The sequence below is a fragment of the Acanthochromis polyacanthus genome, chromosome 1, assembly GCF_021347895.1.
Source record: "Acanthochromis polyacanthus isolate Apoly-LR-REF ecotype Palm Island chromosome 1, KAUST_Apoly_ChrSc, whole genome shotgun sequence".
Taxonomy (NCBI): Eukaryota; Metazoa; Chordata; class Actinopteri; family Pomacentridae; genus Acanthochromis; species Acanthochromis polyacanthus.
In genome coordinates, this window is record NC_067113.1 from 14,988,690 (window position 1) to 15,011,320 (window position 22,631).

Below are 22,631 nucleotides of genomic sequence, written 5' to 3' on the forward strand. Positions count from 1 at the left end.
TGCATTAGAGATGCCAGAGAGAGAATGTTCTCCACCTCTCATTTTGTGATCTACAGCTGCAAACCATCCAAAGCTATTACCTGTCTTGCAAACGGGTGAAATTTAAAACACACATTGATACACAGACTTTGGATAACCTTGTCCACTAGCAGCTGATGTGTGACCGTGACAACCTGAGAGTCCTAATAACTCCTCGCATCTCCCACAGCATGTGACAGTGTGGAAATGTTAAAGTTGATTTATGCCCGCTAAGACTCCCGGCCTTTCTGCCACTTTTTTGGGACGGCTGCCCGGCGCAGAGTGAAATGTAAGAAGATTGGCTTCTTTTGCCAGCGTGGGAGGGCGGGGAGCAGGGGCGAGGAGGGCAAATTGCCTCTCCTATGCCGCTTAAATCTGCCCCATTACCAGAATTGTTTGGGATATTCCTCGAAGGAAGCAGCGCGGGATGGATGTTTAATAGGATTAGACGGGAAGAAAAACCCTCAAACGTCTCTGATGGGTCAGAATCACCTGGAGGAGAATGGAGTGTGGCAAATCTGATTATCAAACAGCAGCGGTACATCAAGAGAGTTTTGGCGCTGTTAAATATTTTGATCAGTACAATATGGTAAAGATATACTATGCTCACAAACAGGCTACGAAAAGATCTTTTGCTGGAGTCTACTCTTCACGGGGGGAAGCTATGTGACATTTAGAGACATTTGGATCACATAGAGTCCAAAAATATCCAATCACATTCAAATAGATTACAAAAAATTGTAAAGAAAATGAATTTATATGGTCTTCTTTTTTTAAAGCACCTGTGATCTTGGCATTGTGATAACTCTTAAGTGCCTCACTTTGTGGCCGCTGCCAGCTTGGCACAAAGTGGCTCCAAATGTTTGAGCGAGGGGTAAAAAGATGCTCTGTTATTCCAAGTAACATTTAACAGCAGCCACAGGGTTTAAGCAGCCTATCCTTGAACCAAAGCTTTAAATGATGGGGGGTACCCTGTTATAGTCAGCAAACACATACTAATATTGGAACAGGTTGCACAATAATTGCATATTACAGATTAAAAACAAAACAGCTAAGGCTCTGTAGCACAAAATTGGCTCAGCATAGTCTGGTCACAACCAGCTCATCCAAGGACACACACACACAAAAAAAAAATCAGTGGGTGTCTGTCGACTCTTTAAGTAATTATATGCCCATCTCTGCCATCTTCATCATCCCCTTGCTCCCTTCCCCAGTCATGCCAAGGGCCCTGGGTTGCCTTCGTTTCTCTGTTTATTTGTCGACTCGTTAATTGCCTGCCAATTACTCTGGGAGGTGTTGATGCGGCTGCCTGTCTGTGGCTGGGAGTGCTATAATTAATACTTTAATGGCCCCCCTCAGTAGGCGTCGTGGAAGCGCACTGCTCAGAGGAAATGTCACCACCTTTGCAGAGAGCCCATTATGTTTTACTCGTACACCTGCCGTCTCACACCACGCTGCTGCCTTCAGCGTCGTCCCAACTTGATTATTTTACAAGGTTGTAAATAGGATGGCCGTGCTATTCAAGAAACTCAGCACCGCTCTGCAGGACATATCTTTTCCATTTTTGCTTTGTGGAACCACCTTGTCTTCAATTGTTGTGAGTTGGTGCAATAGTTTGCACTCTGATGCCACAGTGGTCATGGTAGGTGGAGTAGAAGCCTACACTACCCCCTGCTGGACACACGTTACTGCACCGGGATTCTGCTCTGACCCATATTTATCATGATTTGACCTGAACTAAACCACAAAAAACAAAGATAGTACACCGCTGAAAGGTTTGTGCTAAGTCAGCTTGTGTTTTTCTCTTTGTTGCAGCCAAGACTGATCAGACCTTCAAAGAATTCCTGGATGCGAGGAACCCCACCAAGCAGCACTCTTCCACTCTGGAGTCGTACCTGATTAAGCCGGTACAGAGGGTGCTCAAGTACCCCCTGCTGCTGAGGGAGCTGGTCTCTCTTACCGACGCTGACAGCGAGGAGCACTACCACCTCACCGGTAGGAACATGCTCGCGGTGTTGAAGAAATACAAGCAATACTTGACATTTTCCGTGCCAAGTTATTAAGCCATACATCTGAACATGAAGTGACAGATTATGACACATATAGAAACGGTGTTTTTTCCATTACTCAGTGGGCAAATAAAATCTGCTACTGTAACGCAAACCGCTCAACAGCCAACACTTGATCCCTGTTAACGCTTTGCTTTGTTTGGTCCACGCAGAGGCTCTGAAAGCCATGGAGAAGGTGGCGAGCCACATCAACGAGATGCAGAAGATCTACGAGGATTACGGCTCCGTGTTTGATCAGCTTGTTGCCGAGCAGACTGGCCATGATAAAGAGGTGGATGCACGTTTTGGAATTAGATTTGCAATCATCTCCAAGCATTGTAAATATATTATAGGGATTTAAATCACTTGGACACCTGCTAGATGGGTAGCTCATAGGAGGAATTAAAATCTTTATCACAGTCAGTTCTAACTGCAGGAGCTCAGCTAACTATCAGTACATCACAGTGGAGCTCGTGTTGTTTACGCCCTCCTCTGTGCATCGCCTCCAGGGATTGAACGGATTTACAAATTGATGGAATATTTAGCTGGTAACCACAGCAGATATTCAAAGTGAATGCTAAATAATGTTGTCTAGTCTACTGTATGTTTGCAGTGTATTTAAACGACTCTGAAAGACCATTTAAAGGTTTGGTTGAAAATCAGTTTTCAGTCTGTGTACAAACACTAGTCTGTCGTGTCTGTGGGACTCCATTCATAGACTGACTTACTTAGTATGTATCTCACGCAACCATGAAAAGCCAAGAGTCTGGTTTGTTTTTCTGCTGCCTCCACACTCTTTTAAACTGTCTCCTGTGTCTCTCTCAGGTCACAGAGATTTCTATGGGAGAGTTTCTCATGCATTCCTCAGTGGTCTGGCTCAACCCTCATCCATCGCTGGGCCGCATGAGAAAAGACCCAGAAATGACCGTGTTTGGTGAGTCTTTTTTATTCTGTCACTCAGTGCAGTTAAAAGTTTAATCAAAATAAACCTAGTATTGGGTTTGTCGTAGAGCCACACAGACTTGTGTGCGTAGCAGTGCTCAAACTGATCTCAGTGAATTTTAATATCCATATCTGTAACGCTGATATGCTTTAACGCTCGGAGCTGGCATCTAAAACGCTTCTGTGGGTTGCACTCCTTCAGTCGGCTTTTCCCCAAGAGGCATTCACAGTCAAAACTAAGACACTGATGTGTTCTCTCTCGCCAGTGTTCAAGAAAGCGGTGATATTGGTCTACAGGGAAAACAACAAGCTGAAGAAAAAGATGGTAAGTATTGTGTCTGCTCCACTCACTCACTTTCTCATGACACGAATAGTGGTTTGAAACAGCGTCTTCTTCGCTTAACCCCATGTGGCATTTTTTATTTTTTTTCTGACCAGACCAACCCTCGTGCGGCACTTTCTCACGGAGATTCGGACCCGTTTAAGTTCCGCTGGCTCATCCCGCTCTCTGCGCTGCAGGTCAGACTGGGAAATACTGCAGGTAAGAGGCCGGCACAGTGCTACATTATCCCCACTAAATCACTCACAAAGTACAGCCCCTAAATCTCTCTGTTCCTTCCCCCCGCTCTTCGCTTTTCTCCACACACACCCCTAAGCTCATTCTGCTTGCCCACACACCCCTCTGCTGGCATTTCTATTCAGCACCCTCCCTTCTTATCTCCTACTGAAACCATAAACCATATTTGGACTGCATGATTAAAAGCCTCTGCTTTATTTCCCCTCGCTCTCGTAGGAACAGGCACGGAGAGCAGCTGCATCTGGGAGCTGATTCACTCCAGGTCTGAAGTGGAAGGGAGACCAGAGACCGTCTTCCAGCTGTGCAGCAGGTCAGAGATGGAAGCAGTGAAAAATTCTGCTAATTGACTCGTGGATTCCAATTTCTTTACCCAATAAATATCAGAATTAGGTTTTCTGATAATAAAAGTTTGCTGTAACTGGTGTTTTTGTTCACTATATTTATACACATATAAGTATATATCGATATAAACAGTCAGGTGTTCAGACATATTGCTTAATCCACCTTCATTTCCTTATAACCATATATTGCATGGGAAACGCATGGATAAAATGCTCTAGCAAGTACAGTAGGTCAAAGTTGAACCAGAAACTTAGTCTGTAAGCTGTGACAGATGCTTACAATGGAGAGTTTGGGTCATTTTAACCACACTGATTCCAAATAATTTTGGCCAACCTCTGCCTTTTACCAGTTGTCCACAGTTTAGAACCACAGTGCCTTTTACACAGTGGTTTATGAGCAAGTTAAAATGATAAATGTGGTACTTGGGAAGCAAAAGATTTTGTTTGTTTTTTTTCAACCCACTAGCTATTTTTGAGTCTTAATGCTAAGCTAATTCATGAGTTAAATGTGAGAGGTGTCCGTCTCTTAAATGTGTTAAGCAAAAACTATCCACTAGAAAATGCTGAAATTAGATTTTATCCCCTATTCAGGATATTTTGGTGATAAATCTGATAATATAAAGCCACTTGTTTTTCTAGCATATATCTATATCCTTGACATTTTGACCCATACATCCCCATGTTTGCTGTTCAGCATTTAATAGTGAAAACTGTCCACATGGGGGAACTGTGGTGAGAGTGAAGCCTGTGTCCAAACTGGTAATTCTCATTACACACTGTGAAATTGGGATCACTCCTAATGAATTCAATCAGCCTGTTTCACTGGGGACACAATGGAACTCTCTCGCCATTCCTCTCCATCTATATTTAGCTTCTTGAAATCAAGTATAACATACCCTGCGCTCATGTTACTATGGTATCTCTGATGTGTCCTCCTCAGTGTGCCAGAGAGCAAGGTCAGCATCATCAAGGTGATCCGCTCCATCCTCAGAGAGAACGTGAGGAGGAACATGAGGAGCGAAGGCACTTTGGAGAGGGGCTGTAAGGAGCGACTGGCCCCGCTACGTAGCACCCTGCCCTCCTCTGCCAGGCTAGGTAAACACGCATTTTATGGAAAATATTTGTAGGTTCTATGGAGGAGATACACACTGACACTGACACTTACGTAATGTTATGTTTGTCCACTTTATGCTGCTAAAACTCCTCTGACCCAGTGGGGCATGGACACAGGAGCTCTGGGGATGTCCTGTGGCACCGGTATAATGGGCCAAAGTATACATGGGTATAAACTGGTCTAGGTCAGAGTAAACCCTGAGTTTGACATGCTTAGTCTTTATGTCAACAGGTATAAACTGGCTAAAGTCTTAATTGTTAAGTTATTTAGGTTTTCTTTTACAAAGAGGTGTGCTCAGCAGGCAAATCATTATGAAAGAACATAACTTCTTAAGCTAATTGAAATAGAAAAAAGTTTAAATCAATGAAAAACTGAAATGTATATTAAGACAAAAAAAAGCACTACAAGAGCGCAGACCTCCTTCAAGGCTGTTCATTCCCCCATATGGTTTTGTCAGAAATGCAGCATTTTCCTTTATAAATACAGCATAGATTGTAGCCATTTAATATAGATGTAGCCACAAACAAAATTGCCTAGGCTGAGCACAGGCGTGTGTTATGCATGTGTACATTATGTACGGATACCGAATCGCATATACCTAAATATGTAGCAGGTGGTGGGAATTGATGGGAATCAGAAACATCCCCATAGTTTAATCAGTTGTTCGTTGTATCATTTTGGATGGATAAGTCCACAGCGGTGGATTTGTAGTAGGATCGCAATCATGTGATCGTCAGCAGGCAGCTGACGTAGTGTTCAATTGTTGTCATAGTTACAGTGACGCCGTGCCGGTATCTTGCAATTATACATAAATCTATAACAAATCTATGGATCCAGATTATAAGCCGCATCACTGCCAAAAACCAAGTCCGTTGGTCCTTGTGTCATTTTTGATCTTCCCTGAAAATTTCATCCGAATCCGTTGATCCGCTTTTGAGTAATGTTGCTGACAGACAGACACACCAACGCTGATCGTCAAATAACCTCCACCGCATTCCTTGGCGGAGTAATAAAATTATGCTATAAGCAAATTGTTGTCGAAGAAGATCAACATTAGCTGTTGTTAATTTCAATTGTTATTGCATATCTGGTTTCAGTATAGTATCTATTTATATTACCTTTGTATTGTGCTTAAATTAAGATTGGCTTCATTTGTGGTCCATAAATAAACTATTACATCAGCACAATACCTCATAGTATTTTTTGCTTAAAATGTTTAAGGTAATTCCATTGATTTGTGCTTAAATTACGATAAAATTCATTTGAGTGATGTAATCTCATATTACATGGGATGTATTTCAGTCTGGAAGGGTATTTTCTGGGCTAGGTTATTTCACCCCCAGGGTATAAAGTGGCCCAGGCCAGTTTATACGGGATGGTGGCAGTGAATTCTGTGGGTCCTGTGGGTTGCAGGGTGGGACCTGGGGTTTCCCAGCAGAACATTGCATTATAAGAAAATGATGGCTGTTATTCACTTCAACTGTCAGTGGTCATATTGTTGTGGCTGATCAGTGTATCTTCTGAATCAAGATCTATAAAAACATCTGTTTATAACGCCAGGCACTGCTTCCTATAAAAACACTGAAGGGGTTCTTCCCGATTGTTCGGCTTTTATACACTTAAGGTCATAAAATGCTAATGGAGCAAGTGTTCTGCTCAGATAAGAGAGGCATTTCTGACTTCCATCTCCATCTCTTTGTTACCAGGTTCCTCCAGGGCTTCCTGGTTGTGTAAGCAGCCGCTTGGCGAGTTCTCCTCTCAGGGTGGGATTCCCAAACCGGGGCCTGACTCCGATGAGGGAAGCCTCAGCAGTGGAACCTACAGTTCATCTGGAGCTCCTCCAGCCTGCATGTCCTCTGACTCACATATCCTCCCTGTCCAGCAGAACTGGGCTCAGGCTCACGGGTCCAACTCACAGCCCCGCTCCACATCTGTGAAAGAGTCTGATATTCTCAGCGACGAGGACGACGACGGCTTCAGTGAGGGCGGGACGAGGAGGGACAGCGGAGACAGCAGCTCCCCTACCAGCGCAATTGAGGCTCAGTTCCTCCACCTGAAACTGTCAGAGGATGCTGTGTCAAAATGTGCACCGGCGCCCTGCGTGGAGCCTGAGGGAGTCGGGGACACTCCGGAGATCCAACCTAAACTAGTGCGAGGACACTTCAGCGCTGTTAAGAGGAAAACCAGCAGTTTCAGGAGGAGCCAGGGTGCACTGTTGAACATGAAGGAGCAGAGCAGGTCGCTGGACAGTCAGACGGATGCTGCGGTGTCGTGTGGGGCGGTGGACCTCAATGCATTACTGGAGAGAGAGTTCAGCGTCCAGAGTCTGACTTCTGTGGTGAATGAAGACTGTTTCTATGACCCAACTGAGAGCTGCGCCACTGACTCTGGTAATGCCACCTCTTCTTAGGGCTGACATGGACAGAGCTGAACTGTACTGTACCTGCCCCACATCAGAGTGATCATAGAAGTGAGGGGGCAGTCTGAAGCCCCCTGTGGTTCACTGCAGGCTCTGCTACTGAGGCTGTGAGGCTTTGCCTGAGCTCAGATGTCAGTTTAGTCTGTTTCACAGCCACCTGCAAAAGGTTAGGTGCAAATGAGCTGTTCTGGTGAAAGTTTATTGGCCAGCAGACCAGGTTTCTCCCCCAGAGAGGTGAAGTGAGGTGATTTCTGTTTCACTGATAACTGCAATGAATCTGTCAAGCACAATACATCAGCGATCCCCTCAGCCCGCTGGGCCCTGAATTCTCCCCACAAACCATCTGAGTGACGGATTCTATTCAAGTTTCCCTGCAGCTCATGCTGATGGGCAGTTTTTATTCGGTTTCTGACCTTTTCTATGAAAAAAAAATGGGGAGAGTGACCTTGTCTGTCAGTCCCAGACTGAAAGAGGGGGTGAAGTCCACAGTGCATATAGAGCCACAGAATACTGAGCTGAATGAAGTTTCTCAGGCAGGCACACTGGTGATTCGGCACAGTTTGTCAGCAGGCAGCAGGCTTTCACATGGATTCAGTTTGTATTTGGTTTCACAGAACCAGACAATGTAGATTATGGCTAGTATGAATCACATTTTAGTGAACAATGAAAGGAAGCACTGAGTAAATACACAGACTTACAAGATTCACCCAAAGAGCTGCCGTGGTCGAGTCAGACTTCCTGAGAAGAAATGACGCCCAGATTAACGGGAGGGAGACTGACTTGCGTAGTTAAGCCTTTTATTTGCTGTATTTTGTGCACTGTTTGCCTATATATTTGAAATCTTTTTTTTAAAAATCTGTACAGGTTTTAATGTTATTACTGCTGTTTTTATTTATTTCTAGGATTGATAATGTATACCTTAGCTGAGAAACCTTTATGGGTGAAAGCTTGAACTCTTGGCTACACATTTGGTCTATTCTTGAATTTAAAAAAATTAAAAAGTTTGATGTTTATTCACTTCATTCTAAATGTAGCCTACTGGATTTGGTTGTGTTTCACTGAAGATTGTAATTTCAAGTGTACACTTTGGAATGTACATATGTTTCTGAGATGACTGCTTCATTGACTGATTTCAACTGCAATAATGTTTAAATCCTTGTTTCTTTTTATGTTTATATGTACCCTGTGTGTATATATATATATATATATATATATATATATATATATATATACACACACATAATCTTTTCTATCTTTGAAGCATTTCTGTATACTCACACATACTTGACATTGTACAGTTAAGAAGCAAGGCAGGAATTTGCAATAAGTAAAGCTGATATTTTTGTAAGCATCGTTTGCCATAGTATAAAGTACACATTGAGGTACTATGAAAAAGGCAAACCACTACATTCTTTACCCTTTCAGCTCAACTTTACAATGCCTTTAATGCTAGCATACCAATGAATGTGAATGCTCCATTCTTATGGAATTGTTTTTATAAATAAAAGTTTTATCTGTGAATGACATCTGGTGAATAGCGTTTTCAACTCGCCCTTCAGAGTCTGCAACTTCAGTTTTGCGTATCCTTTATATTCTTTTTTTTTCTTCACAATTTTGTTTATTAAATTTTTTGACACAAAAAGGTCAGAGGTTCACAGTATTTGTAAGTGACAGTGTTTACGGCTTTTCATCAATCATACAAAAACAAACAGAAATAGCAAAACTAAAACAGGGTGGTTTGTCTGGTCTTACAGTGGATCAAGGCCATGCTAGTGTATATAATACTACTAATAATAATCTCAAACTTAAAAAAAAAAGTGACATTATTATAATTTAACAATAATGAAAGGCCAGGTAAACAAGCAGAGGCTTACAGCGGGTTAAAGCAGAATCCTATTCAGGAATAACTGGGAAAACGATCTTTTCTGTGGAAACAAGAAAAGGGCCCCACACTTCTTTAAATTTACGTGAGGATCCTCTTAATGTATACTGAATTTTTTCCAGTTTTAAATTATTAAAAATCTCTTTAACCCACATTGTGTGAGAAGGGGGTGATGTTGATTTCCACCTTAAAAGAATGATGTGACGAGTCAATAAAGTGGCAAAGGCGATTATATCTAGTTGCAAGTCAGAGGGATACATAATTAAATCATACAGATCAAAATATTTAGCTTTTTGATTTATTTACTGAGGAAATTTAAGTACAAATTTAAAAAAAGAATGATAAATGAGTGGAGAAACACATTAAATGCAGATTATTAGATTCTCTGAGTAAATAAGTCAATTAAGTTACTTCAATAAAAGTTTGTGTTACTGAGGAGAAGTCTTAAGGAGAATGTTTATCTGTCCTATAGATTTCCATATACTGTGAAGCTGTTCTGTAGGCCCAGAATGGCTGCATACACATGATTTTCCTTTAATTTTCACTCATCTGTATTTGCAGAGGGCTGCACAGCGGAGTAGTGGTTAGCACTTTCGCCTTGCAGTGAGAAGATCCCGGTTCGAATCCTGGGGTGGGCCTGGGATCTTTCTGCATGGAGCTTGCATGTTCTCCCTGTGCATGCGTGGGTTTTCTCCGGGTGCTCCGGCTTCCTCCCACAGTCCAAAAATATGCTGAGGTTAATTGATGACTCTAAATTGCCCGTAGGTGTGATTGTTTGTCTGTATATGTAGCCCTGTGACAGACTGGTGACCTGTCCAGGGTGTCCCCTGCCTTCGCCCAAGTCAGCTGGGATAGGCTCCAGGACCCCCCGCGACCCTAATGAGGATAAAGCGGTGTATAGAGGATGGATAGATGGATGTATTTGCAGAAGTGCTTAGGACTTCTCTGAAATCAAATTCGACTTGTTTCCATCAGGCCTATCAAGATTTTGGTCCAGGGGATTCAGGGGCATGGCATGATTATCATGATCTAAATTGAATTTTAAAATGCATAGAGACCAATAATTGCTATCCACAAAACAAACAAACAAAAGAAACAAAAAAAACACCTTATCATTTTGGTGTGCAGTAGCACACACAGATAATACGTGCATGTAAAATTAGCACTGTAAGCTCCAGAGCTGGTGGATTTTTGTGCTGTGAAATATTTGGTACATTAGCTTATATGTGCAAGTATAGAACAGTAAGAACACTGCAAAGCATTTTTATAGCCTAAACCTTAGTAGTAAGCTTGATGAAACATGTAAGTATAAAATAGAATCAAAAGCATGAATTTTGAGCCAAATCTAATAAATAAATAATATATACAACTAATGTTTGAAAGGGGACCTCTGACAACAACACCATGTAAAATAACATATTAATTTAGGCCTAATATGAAATTTTCATGGTCACCTATTTATGGCCTTCATGTCTTTGTGTCAACCCAAACTTTTAAAATGAATAGTCATTTAAAAATGGTGAATTATCAACATTTTCTTGGGGTCAGGCTACTTCACATGTTAAAGGTGCATTAGCCAATTTTTCTGTATTTAAAATGTATTTTAATTACTTTTTTTTTAATGCCAATGAGTGGAGAGGCTTATAAAGGAACCAAAATATGAGCTTTTAATTTCCGTCTTTTATTTTGTCTAACAGCTTTTAGTCAGCTTTTATTTTGAAGTGCTCAGGTAGCGCTTTCCCGGAAATAGGCATTGGCATATGTTGAGATTGGTGCTGCAGAGCTTGACGGTCTTTTAGTGGGTGCAGTACCCAATTTCAACAGTAGGTGAAGTAGTGAGCAAAAAAGGTGTGAAATTCTGGTGAAAAATTCTCAACATTGACCCAAACTGAGGTCATTTTGGGAAAATCACAGGGGAGCTTCTACATGGTCTTAGGAGCTGATTTAAAGCATGGCAAAGTGAGGACCGGCCAAAATGTCCTCACTTCCCAAAAATGTTCTCACTGTGTTGGTTAAACACTCACAGCAGTCCTCACAACATAGTAAGTACAAGAACACACACACACACACACACACACACACACACACACACACACACACACACACACACACACACACACACACACACTATGTTTTTCTATCATTGTGGGGACATACCATTGACTCCCATTCATACCTAACCCCTAACCCTTACCCTAACCCTAACCTTAACCCAGACCAAAACAATGCCTAACCCTAAAGAAACATTTTTGCACTTTTACTTTTTTCAGTAACAACAACATGACCAAGAAAACACTGTTTAAACTTGTGGGGACCAAAATGAGGTCCCCACAAGTGACATAGTTTTTGGTTTTCCTACAGTTGTGGGGACATTTGGTCCCCACAAGTATAGCCAGCACCTGACCATACACACACAAAGAGTGGATACTGAGAGCACCACAGTTATCTGTAGTTTACCTTAGTACTCGCGAGTACCCGACACGGTGTAAGACTGCTGTGAAGGTGGAGACATGTGGCGGTGGAGTATTTGCGACGATTAAAAAAAAATTAAAGGAGCGGCGCTGGAATTTTAGTAGCAGCAGGCTGCCACTGCAGAATGAATGTAGCAGAAAGCCTGGGATTAAAAGGAAGGAACACAAGACCTTTGAGACACTGCTCATATGAGTCATTTAAGTCAGAGATTCTGCTCTGACAACTAAGCTAACTTTTACCTGTTAAGATTGTGTACGGCACAACAGAAAATTAATGTTCCATGGACTTTTTTTCTGTTAAGAACCCAGACAGGGTAATTTGGTTATTATGTATTTCATAAATAGTGTTATTATAGATTTCCTGACTTTATTTTTTCTGTGAAGAACCTAGAGAGGGTTATTTTGTTATTATTTATTTCATAAATAGTGTTATTTATGTCATTAATAGTGTTATTATTTATTTCCTGACTTTTTTTTCTGTGAAGATCCCGGAAAGGGTTATTAATATTTGGTTATGTGTGGCTTTCTGGAGAACAATGTGATTGTCTCTGCGATTGTCACACTTTGTCTGTTACAAACTGATGCCGGCCCCCCACCAGAGAAGGGAAAAGTTATGTGGCCCTCACAGGAAAAAGTTTGGGGACCCCTGGTTTAAAGGAACATTTAAACTATTATTTTCATCATTTAATAACCTGTTGTCAATCAGAACCCTGGCAAACTTGTTTTCATCAGTTTTCTTAGTGGAAGTCACAAATAAAGGAGCTCTTGGTTTTTACCGGCATTACTGAGTCAAAAATTGCTGTTTCAACACAGACAAGTTCGCATGCATCCACAAACCTCTCACCACTCAAACACCCATAGACAGCTGTCCGGCTGGGCCGAGGCTCAGCGGCATCCCCAGATCCACGAGTCGGGGAGCCGTGAACTTGTTGGTCCGGTTTGAAGGCCTCCGTGTGGTCCAGTAGAAGTCCACGTGTCTTGAACCACAGCAACTGGCCGGCATCAGGTGGACCGGCCCGTCCTCGTAGGACTCCTCCTGTAGCCTTGAGGGGACCACAGGAACATTTTGCGAGACAGCCACTCTACCCACTGAGCTATGCCGCTGTACATATAGCATGTCTCTGAGGACAAGTCATTTGTTTTCGCTTTATAATCATCTTTCATATTAAAGCCAGCAAATGGAGCGCGCTATTGAGTCCCGTTCATTTCCCACTGATATCTGCATGGCTAGATAAAGTCAGCTTCTTTCTGCGGCAAACGCTATGCTGACATTTTGTCAATAAAAGGTAAAATAATTTGAATTGAGGTGCTCAGAGCAAACCTATGTAACATTTGCTGTGTGGCATGGTTTCATGCTAAAAGGCGAGTCATGAATTCTGTGAGCTGACACAAAATGTCTGCTTGACAGCGATATCTATTGAACATTTGCTACCATCAGTTAGTGGAGGAAGTATTCAGATCCTTAGCTTAAGTGAAAATGTCAAACCAGCAATATAAAAATACTCTTTTGCAGTTAGTCCTGCAATAAAAGCACTACTTTTGTCAAAGTAGGTGAGTATTAGCAGCAAAATGCAATTAAAGTGTTATAGTAAAAGTATTAGTTTGGTCCTTCTGAGTGATACGGTGTTATTATAACTGACATCACTGGATTATCAACAGTGAAACATCCGTGTGTCAGCAGCATGTTACTGTTGCAGCTGCTGCAGGTGGAGCTGGTTTCAGCTACTTTATATCCAGTTTTATACGCAGAGACAGCAGATAAATCTGATGGGTCATCAGATGCATAATAGGAGAGGAAAGAAGTCATCTGTTATCAGTTTGTTTTACTTGTTCTAAAATCTTTGATTCTTGGGGAGATGTTGGATCACTTGAAGGAGCCGTTAATGACTCAGACATCTGAAATGTGACCCTGACTTCACATTGCTTTTACAAAAACATCAGAAGTAAACCAGACTGGAAAGCAGTGGTTTATTCTTTAAAAATGTGCTGTATTTTAAAAGCTTGTGTAAAATCTTCATTATGAGAGTAACTAAAGCTGTCAGATAAATGTAGTGGAGTAGAAGGTGCAATATTTTTGAACTGCAATGATGTGGAGTGGAAGTAAAAAGTAGTATAAAATGGAACTACTCAAAGAATAAGTACCCCAACATTGTACAAATTGTAAAAGTAGTATTTAGGTATATTTACTTCCGGGTTACTTTGTGCCACTGGCTTAACATTTATTCTTTTAAGGTTAAAAAGCAACGCTTCAAAGCATTAAAAATGATATCTTCAACATCACTGACCTGTTTCATTTGGGCATTTTTGGGTGAACCCCCTTTTTGACAGTCTGCATCCAGTCCACCACATGTTCACTTTGATGCTCTTCGATGTTCTACACAAGAAAATGTACATGAAAGACTGTGTTTAGTATTATTCTAACTGCAAAATTAAGCCCCACAAGATATTTTAACTGTATGGTACACAGGTGTGTACGGTCACACATTCAAATCTGTTTTCACAGACAATGTTGTTGGAGTAACAGGAGAAAAAAGTTGTTTTCTTTTACTACTTAAGAGCCATTGGATTTTACAATCTGTGACAAATCACTGGGAGTGAATATGTCACGATGGTGGCTGGTTGCAGCTCCACACTGTCAGCTGGCTGCAAGGATACAATTGTGTTTGCTTCTGGTCGGGTGAGATTTATAAAGTTAACATGCAATGACACAGCAGCAGCAGTTTAATGGCTTGAAAAGATACTAAAAATGATTCACTATAATTATGAAGGGTGGTGAGCTGAGGGTCATCATTCTTGAGGTACTTTTAGCAAAACCATACCATACCATACCATATCAGAGGACATTTTATGCCTTTTACGTCACCACACTACCTGAAAACTGCACTGCCCTTCTATTTAAGAAGTTGTACACTCTAGTATTTGGTTGAACTGCCTTTAGCTCTGAGTATGGCACACATTCACTGTGGCATCGTTTCAATAAGCTTCTACAATATCACAGCATTTATTTCTGTCCAGAGTAGGATTCATTTTCCACCAAGATCTTATACTGATGATGGGAGAGTAGGACTGCTGCACAAAGTCTTCTCCAGCACATCCCAAAGATTCTCAGTGGGGCTGAGGTCTGGACTCTGTGGAGGCCAATCCATGTGTGAAAATGATGTCTCTTGCTCCCTGATCCACTCATTCACTATGTGAGCCCCATGAATCCTGTTATTGTCATCTCAGAATATGCTCATGCCATCAGTGAAGAAAAATTTCATTGATGGAAAGACTACTGTTGATTTCACCAAACGTTTAAGTGATCACTTTGTTCCAACCACTTTTCTTCCTCAAACATGTTGGTTCATATCCTTCAAGGTTTTAATAATGAGTTGGATGGTTCTTAACCTGTTTTTAGTGGTTTCAGAAATCTCCTAGTTTTCTTAGCTTGATGCAAGCCAATAGTTTGACCCTTCTGAGACAGATTAACATCATTTTCATGACCACAGCATACGTCTTCTGGCACAGTTGTTTAAGTAATGAGAAGCTTCTCACTGCATCAGCGAGAGTTACATAAGTTGTTGCAGCTGAAACATATTCATCACTGCAGTAATTATCCAATAGAAGGGTCTTACCTATTTGTTTAGTTAAATCCAGGTGGTGTCTTTTTTTGGACAGGCACTGCATGTACTTGCTTCATACAAAAAAATCTATTTTATTAAACATAAGTATGCTTTTGAGATATTTGTATGCTCAAATATGCCCATTTTAATGCTGCTTTTACATTTGCCAGCCATACTTTTCAGATTGATTGCAGATATTATTCTGATAATACTTCTGTGCCAGAGTAAAACATTCAGTATCTATTCTGTAGTACTGATACTCTACTTTAAAATAAGGACATTGTCCCCTTTCCCTGCTGAAAGTATGTATTCACTTTAAAGGAACCAGTGCATTTTATGTAGATTACATAGTAATGCCACCACATCCATGAGAAAATATTGCTTTTCTGTTGTGAAAAACATAACAGATGGTTCTTCTAGCCAGCTGAGAGTATAACGAGTCAATTGTGATTAAACATTTTTTCTTACCAGACATATTCAACAGCTGCCAAGTTAGTGTGAAAACGTTGATTTTTGACTCACCTGTAGCTGCAGGATGTGCCTCACTATCACGTAGACATCGTCCTCACACAAGGCAGGTGGAAAGAAACTGTAGCCAGAGGGCCTCTTTTGTCACTTGTTGATGTGCAGTCTGCAGCTGAAGCTTTATTTAGCGGTAAAATGTGGATATTGGAGCTTAAAGATATTGAAAAGTCCAAACAAATGTGTCCACTACAACACAGGTGGCTCTCTTTAGGGCCTAATTACCCTCCTACTCTGCATCATGTCATTTCTCACCCTTCACTTCTCTGTCACACACCAAAATAAACGCGTATCTAAGACCACATCATGATGCTTTAGGGTCACAGGCTGGATAACTCACAGTGTTTCATTCATCGCTGCACATCCGCCATGTCGATTTTTGATCGTGGCTTATTGTGGATTATCACACACCTATCATCCAAACTGAGTGAATTCTCCCTCTGGCAAGTCAACCCTAGCATCCCATCTGCTGCACTGGCAGGAAGCAGCGCTGCCATGTTCCGTCGGTGACAATCTGTCCCACCGTTCAGAGAGGAATATCTAAAACCTGCAACACTTTTATCAGTAAAGAGAGACTACATTTTTTAGAAGCAGAAATCAACATGAAACATCCCCATCTGACTACTGAAAATTAGGCAATTGTTTTTTGTTTTCTACATTTTCTGATATGCTATTTTACATGTGCAAATAGGGTATTACACATGTAAAAAAAATGCCAGATACTGCATTCATTTTAAGAACAGAAATGTCAGCATTGGACAAAATTCTTATATCATTTGTTGACATGCTAAAGCCAACAATTTTTACTGAGGGGATTTTGAATCTGTCTTTCTATTACGGCATAAACCACAAAATAATGTCTATCAATTTTTCATCACGTTTTTAGGAATACGATGTTCTGTAAATCAAATTACAGCTGATATATGAAGGACACCCTGAAAATATCTGTATAATGATTTCTGGCTAAGAGTATGCTTATATTAATTAAAATAAGATTTAAAATATTTATTATTATTTAAAATTATTTTCATATTTTAATTGAATTATATATTTAAAATTATTTTAATTAATTTATATAATTAAAACAATTAGATTTCAAAATATAAATAAAGCTGATATAATTAAAATAAAACTGTATGTGAATGAACATGTGAAAAAGCTCATTTTGAGAAACAGCCTTGAGATAAGGGATTATAATTTAAGAATCTAGGTGCAATTAAAAAGTGTAGTAATTAACTAAAATATACAAGTAAGCTCCTACATGTTTATTTTGGTCATTCTTTTTCTGTTTGTGTCTCAAAGAAGCTTATGAAAGCAAAAATCTCCCCAAATGTCAAAACTGACCGGTGCACGAAGAAAGAAAAAGATGTTGTTTACTGTAATGTCTTTCCTGAAATAACATCAGCAGGTTCATTTATTTCAAATACATCCCTTGTATATGGTTTTCTGACATGTATAGACATCAGTATTTCTGATTTAATTATACAAAAGTCAATGATGACGGCCAAAAAATTGGCTTGGCGTCCTGATTGTTCAAATGACCATGTACAGCAGTATGCAAGCATACAAGACTCACATAATCCAACGGAAACAACAACTTGCAAAATCCAATGGACAGATTGTTTCAAAAACCACAAGTAATCTTAATCAGAGTCTTTATTCAGCTGACAAATTCAGAGCACTTTCTTTGTCCCTTTAAGCTCTGTCTCCCAAGTGACTAAGCAATGCACACTGAAAGGAATAAGCGTCCTGGATATGGTGCTGCCATGTTGTTCTCATTCTCTGAATCACCCTGAAAACACACCAACATTTCTTTCAGGTCCCACAGGACAAGGTGTTTTGTGAGATGGATATGAAGCCAAAATTAGGACATCAAGAGAGTCTTAGTCTTAAAGAGCTGCTGATTTCTGTATCCTCCCAAAAACACAGGCATCCAAGGAAATGTTTTAACGGATCTTTATGTGCCTTCTCTTTCCTGTTGGTGTCCCACGATTTCATGTACACCAAATTACTTATTGCTCCTTGGGTGCAGAGGAAATATTTTAAAAATTCATGCTGATGCCAGGTGGAAACGTCAAGGCTAAGAGCAGTTTGTTGTCACCCTGTGCTAACGGAGGATAGTTTCCAAGCATTTTTTCAGCAGGGCTGCAGAGGACTCTGTAGTGTGCTGCCCGACGTGTCCATAAATGCATCCACTGGTGTTTCTCCTTTCCGAAGGAGATGCTTTAGCCTGAGCTCCTCTCTGAACTCGTAGCTGAGGAGACCGGGTTCACGGGTGCAGAGATGGGCATAGGCATCTGCTAGAGCCCTGACATGGGGTATGGTGAGCTCTGTAGGGCGGAGAATGGGATCCACATCTGCCTTCTGCAACATCTCCTGTGTGAGCTCGTCACGACACGCCTCGGGGAACAACTTTCTGGGGAAGATACGAGAAGATATGATTCCTACACTCAGGTCGCTTTGATATCTTAATGATCATGCAACTTTAATGGCATTAGAAAGTTCAAACAGAAAGAAATTATCCCTCAGCAATTATTTCAAATCTGTGAAGTTAATTGAAATCACACAAAGAGCTGCTCATGAATTGTTAATTTACTCCACCGCCATGGTACATAGTCAAGAGATGTCAAAAAACTCACACAGGCGCAAAGTTCTCGAACAGAAAGAGGGCAGCAGTGATTTAAATTTCAAATTTTCATTTATTTAGCTGGCTCTCACCCCGAAGAAACTCTCCACTTCATTCAAAATAGAGAGGCAGCTGTGTATTTTTAAAGACATTTCCCTGTCTAAGATGTTCTTTTATAAATCTTCGCTGCAAGTTAGTGAGCAATAGCCAATTCCAGGCTGTGCAGATGCTTTTTGGGTGCTTCATCGCTCACCAATTCTGTGCCACTGCCGCCAACCCGCTGCAGTTACATAAACTACGCTGCCTCGTCTGCCTATGCCACCTCAATGACTCATAATTGCTGCTCTCTTTCACACAGCCAGTGTTCTTTTGTTATCCGGGCCTACGTACGCTTCCCTAACAGGCACGGGGGCGATGGACGGCGTGCACATGCATGTGGGCGTGTGGGTATGTTGCTAGTGGTTTTGAACGTGGCTCTGAAGTTACTCCACTGTTCAGAGTTTGGTTACAGAAAGCCTCAAAAGCCGTGTCTTCATCTGTCAGCGTGGCGAATGAAAGAAAATAAAGCAAATCTAAAACCATTCCAATTAGTGACGAGATGAAGACGCTGCTGTCGGAAAGCAGGCTGAAAAATGTAGAGAGAGAATGACAGATGAGGACGAGACGAGATTAAAAAATAAAAGGGGGAAAAAGAGGATAGAGGCCCTGCAAGCTACATCAAGTTGTGTAATGGTGCTTACTCTACTCCCTTATAGCAGTGCTTCCTGCGGAACTGGAAAACGTTCCTGACGACTTTCTCCACCAGCTGGAAGGGCTGTTGGATCTGGGGTTGGACCAGGGGGGTGAAGTGAACGACTCCCACGTCCACCTACACGCACACACATGAAGACAGTGAGAGGAAATCCAAACAGCAGGGGGTTAGTGCAGCCCTTTAAAGTAGATCGCAAAGAGTGCACTCATGGGAATGTGGAAAACAAGTGTGCATGAAAGAGCAGGCAGGTGTGATGATGAGAGGAGAATGCAGAGTGCAGAGAAAAGAGCTGGGAAGAAAAGCTCGGCTGAAAAATGGCAAGACATACAAAGCTGGACAAAGAGAGGAAAAGAAAGATGGAGAGAGAGAGGGGAGGTAGAGGGATCCACACACTGGGATAGAAGAAAAGAGGGGAGGCAGAAAATAAGATGACGCAGCATGGCTGGCTGGCGAGCTGGTTCCAGTTGCCACAGTAACACCTGTGCGATGGACCATAGAAACTGAGTCTCTCTCTGTCGCTGCTGCATCATCTTAACACCTACAAGCCTGACTCAGTGTAGCACACATCTGTTCATCCCGCTGTCCTGGTCAGTTTGGCTCGAGCATTTCCCACTGAGTGTGAAAACATCGCTGAATGAACATGTATAGACGCAGTGATGGGTACGTTAGGCAGCCACAGAGCTCACATCCTGCTTTATGGAAGAGGAATGATGGCTCATACACCTGCTTCTGAATAAGAGGAACCACTGAATAATGTCACTGGAAACTATCCCTATGAAAATCCCAGCCTTATGAAGCTTTGCATGGTTAGTGCATTTTTAAAAAGTAGATGCAATGAAGGTCACCTTTGCAGAAATAGTGTTGCAGGATGAAGTGGGGGAATAGTTCCCAACTTTATTTGTCAAAACTACCACAGTCAGATAAACCCTATTACCAATTTACCTCCATCAGATCTATCATGTCCGACATATACTCATCTGACAGATTTTAAACTACAACGACAGCAAACAACAGAAGTGAGTACACCCCTGTGAAAATTCCTCAAATGATTTCAAAGTGCATTACCAATAAATGTATTATTTCTAATTTGTCAAGCAGACAAATATATACATGGTTATAAAATGACTTTTGAACACCAGAACTTTCACAGTTTTTGATAAACATGCTGTGTCTTTCTGCAAGTCTAGCTCAAAGCTCCATGTGAAAGAGAATTGTCAGAGTAATTAGAAAATCTGATTAATGCTGTGTGACTTCACAAAGATGGAAAGCAACAACCAAGAGTTAAAGAACAAGCCACTATTCAGAGCTGAGTGATTGTCCTCCTAAAGTGACGCCATGGACAGTGCACTGCTGTTAAGCTCTGAAAAATAGATGGTGATGTGCTTCAGATTTGGCACAGGGGTTATCAGGAGAAATCATGGTTTAAGTGGAGATGACATTAAGAGAGGGCACCATAATATAAAGTTTTTAAATAAAGTAAACATAAATAGTTTTTAATTTTACATGAGGTTAAATATCAACTTTGGAATTTTGAATCATTTGACATTTAAATGACATTGCACACTGCAGTATTCACTTCTGTTACATACTGTTGTAATAACTGAACTAATGTATAGGTGGGTTACATTAGGGTGGCATCTATCCACTACGTTTAGCTACCTGTTACAACCATGTAATAATTCTGACCATCGATTTGATCCTTTTAGCTATTTCAGCTTTTTATTTGTGACTCTCAGTTCAATATTTCAACTGTTTTTCCAATGCTTTTATCAGTTTAAACTCTGTAACCACTACTTTTAGTCTGTCAATATTCTATTAATTTAATTGAACTATCCCTATTTCACCCTTTCATTCATTATTTTGAGCTGACTATTTAGCCTCTGCTTCTCACTATCTGGCTAATTTTATTTTCATGGCACTCTCAGTCACAAGATATGGATATTTTCTTAATTCAAATCCAGTTTCTATTTTGTTAAATTAGATCATTAGATTACTTGTTTTTTTAAATATCTCCCAGCAACTACTGAGGTACCCCCTTAGGTACAAGTGCCCCTGTTTGGGAATCTCAAGTGGACTACAGTAAAGGACCGGTGGTGGGAATCTCATTCACACTAGCAGCCTCTTCTCGATCCTCCGTGTCAGCTCTAAGCTGACATGACACGCTGTTGAAGTGATCTTGTCAGACTCAGCAGACCCTTTCAAGCACACATACATCCACACGATCCCTTCTCATTGTGTCTCTTGTTCTCCTGTAGGGGATCATCGATTTTCTCCATCTTCTTAAAGCCACTATCGGATCAAAAGCACCATAATATATTAGAAGATTTTTCTTGAATCTCTCAATCTTTGCTTTTGCAGCACATCGAACAAACATCTTTCAAGATTGTTTCACACGATGTTATTCAGTCCAGCAAGTTATAGCCTAAGGAGCTACCGCACAATCAGGGTGATAGTGGAATGTGTGTGGACCAATGGCAGAGTCAGACAGTGGGCAGCAGAGCAGAACGGTCGGCTGTCGATCCTTCCATAGTTGGTAATAGCATCGCCTCCCTAGTGAGGGAGCACTGAGTCGGGCTGCACACTGACCGTCTGAGCAATCTGACAACGGGGCTCCGTGGAGACACTTCATAATAATAATACATTTCCATTGTCCATAAGTGCTTGTTGGCTTTAAGTGCTTTTCATGATAGTCAAAGCGTTTTTTTTTTTTTACAGCAAGAAAAAACAAACATCTAGGTCACATGTCCGTCTGAAAGGAAGAAAATGAGATTTCAGAGCGGAATATGTTTTTTTGGAGTTTCAAGCTGAGGAGAAAGAAAACAGAAGACAGCAGGTATGTAAACGGAGAGGAGGCATAATTTGTGAAGAAATGAAGCATGCAGGTGCATGAATGTCAATGTTACGTCGCATGTTCATTTAAAGTTTAAAGGCAAGAAAAACATGCAACTAACACATACCCCAAAGACAAGCTCCCCCTCCTCCTCATACTACACAGAGGTAAAATAAAAGGACATCCAATTCAGCTCAACAGCCCTCCTGTTGTGACTACATGCCCTGTGGAGCTCCTCATGCATCCGTGCAGCTCGTATTTCTGGATTGTGTGACTCACTCTCATTCACAGATGCCTTTTGCTTTTCCTGGGCTCGGGGCTGCTTTCGATAATTAGGGGAGGAAAACTAAACTGGTCCAAAAGGCGCGTAAAGGATTTCTAATGAGCTGTTTAGAGTCCCCTTTTCTTTGAACAGCCGAGCTGACGTTGGGGAGCACTTGTAAACCGCAGCACTATCTCTTATCAGATCTATAGGTTCCAGTGTAGTC

General features: G+C 41.2%; 2 protein-coding genes across 7 annotated transcripts in view; one reads left to right on the top strand and one right to left on the bottom strand.

Annotated features, from left to right (window-relative positions):
- The window catches only part of tiam2a (TIAM Rac1 associated GEF 2a), a 106,845-nt gene extending 97,862 nt beyond the window's left edge, over positions 1-8,983 (top strand). For all 5 annotated transcript variants that reach the window (XM_051938400.1, XM_051938495.1, XM_022204132.2 and 2 more), the window contains 8 exons: positions 1,834-2,013; positions 2,240-2,358; positions 2,892-3,000; positions 3,275-3,333; positions 3,447-3,549; positions 3,802-3,895; positions 4,867-5,021; positions 6,747-8,983. In XM_051938400.1, the coding sequence (XP_051794360.1) occupies positions 1,834-2,013; positions 2,240-2,358; positions 2,892-3,000; positions 3,275-3,333; positions 3,447-3,549; positions 3,802-3,895; positions 4,867-5,021; positions 6,747-7,450 (1,523 nt within the window). In that variant the 3' untranslated portion in view covers positions 7,451-8,983. The remainder of the gene's footprint in view (positions 1-1,833; positions 2,014-2,239; positions 2,359-2,891; positions 3,001-3,274; positions 3,334-3,446; positions 3,550-3,801; positions 3,896-4,866; positions 5,022-6,746) is intronic.
- An 8,335-nt stretch (positions 8,984-17,318) lies between these two features.
- The window catches only part of tfb1m (transcription factor B1, mitochondrial), a 30,508-nt gene continuing 25,195 nt past the window's right edge, over positions 17,319-22,631 (bottom strand). For both annotated transcript variants that reach the window (XM_022204135.2, XM_051946022.1), the window contains exons 7-8: positions 19,303-19,430; positions 17,319-18,352 (exon numbers count right to left, since the gene is read on the bottom strand). In XM_022204135.2, coding sequence (XP_022059827.1) covers positions 18,073-18,352; positions 19,303-19,430 — 408 coding nt within the window. In that variant the 3' untranslated portion in view covers positions 17,319-18,072. The remainder of the gene's footprint in view (positions 18,353-19,302; positions 19,431-22,631) is intronic.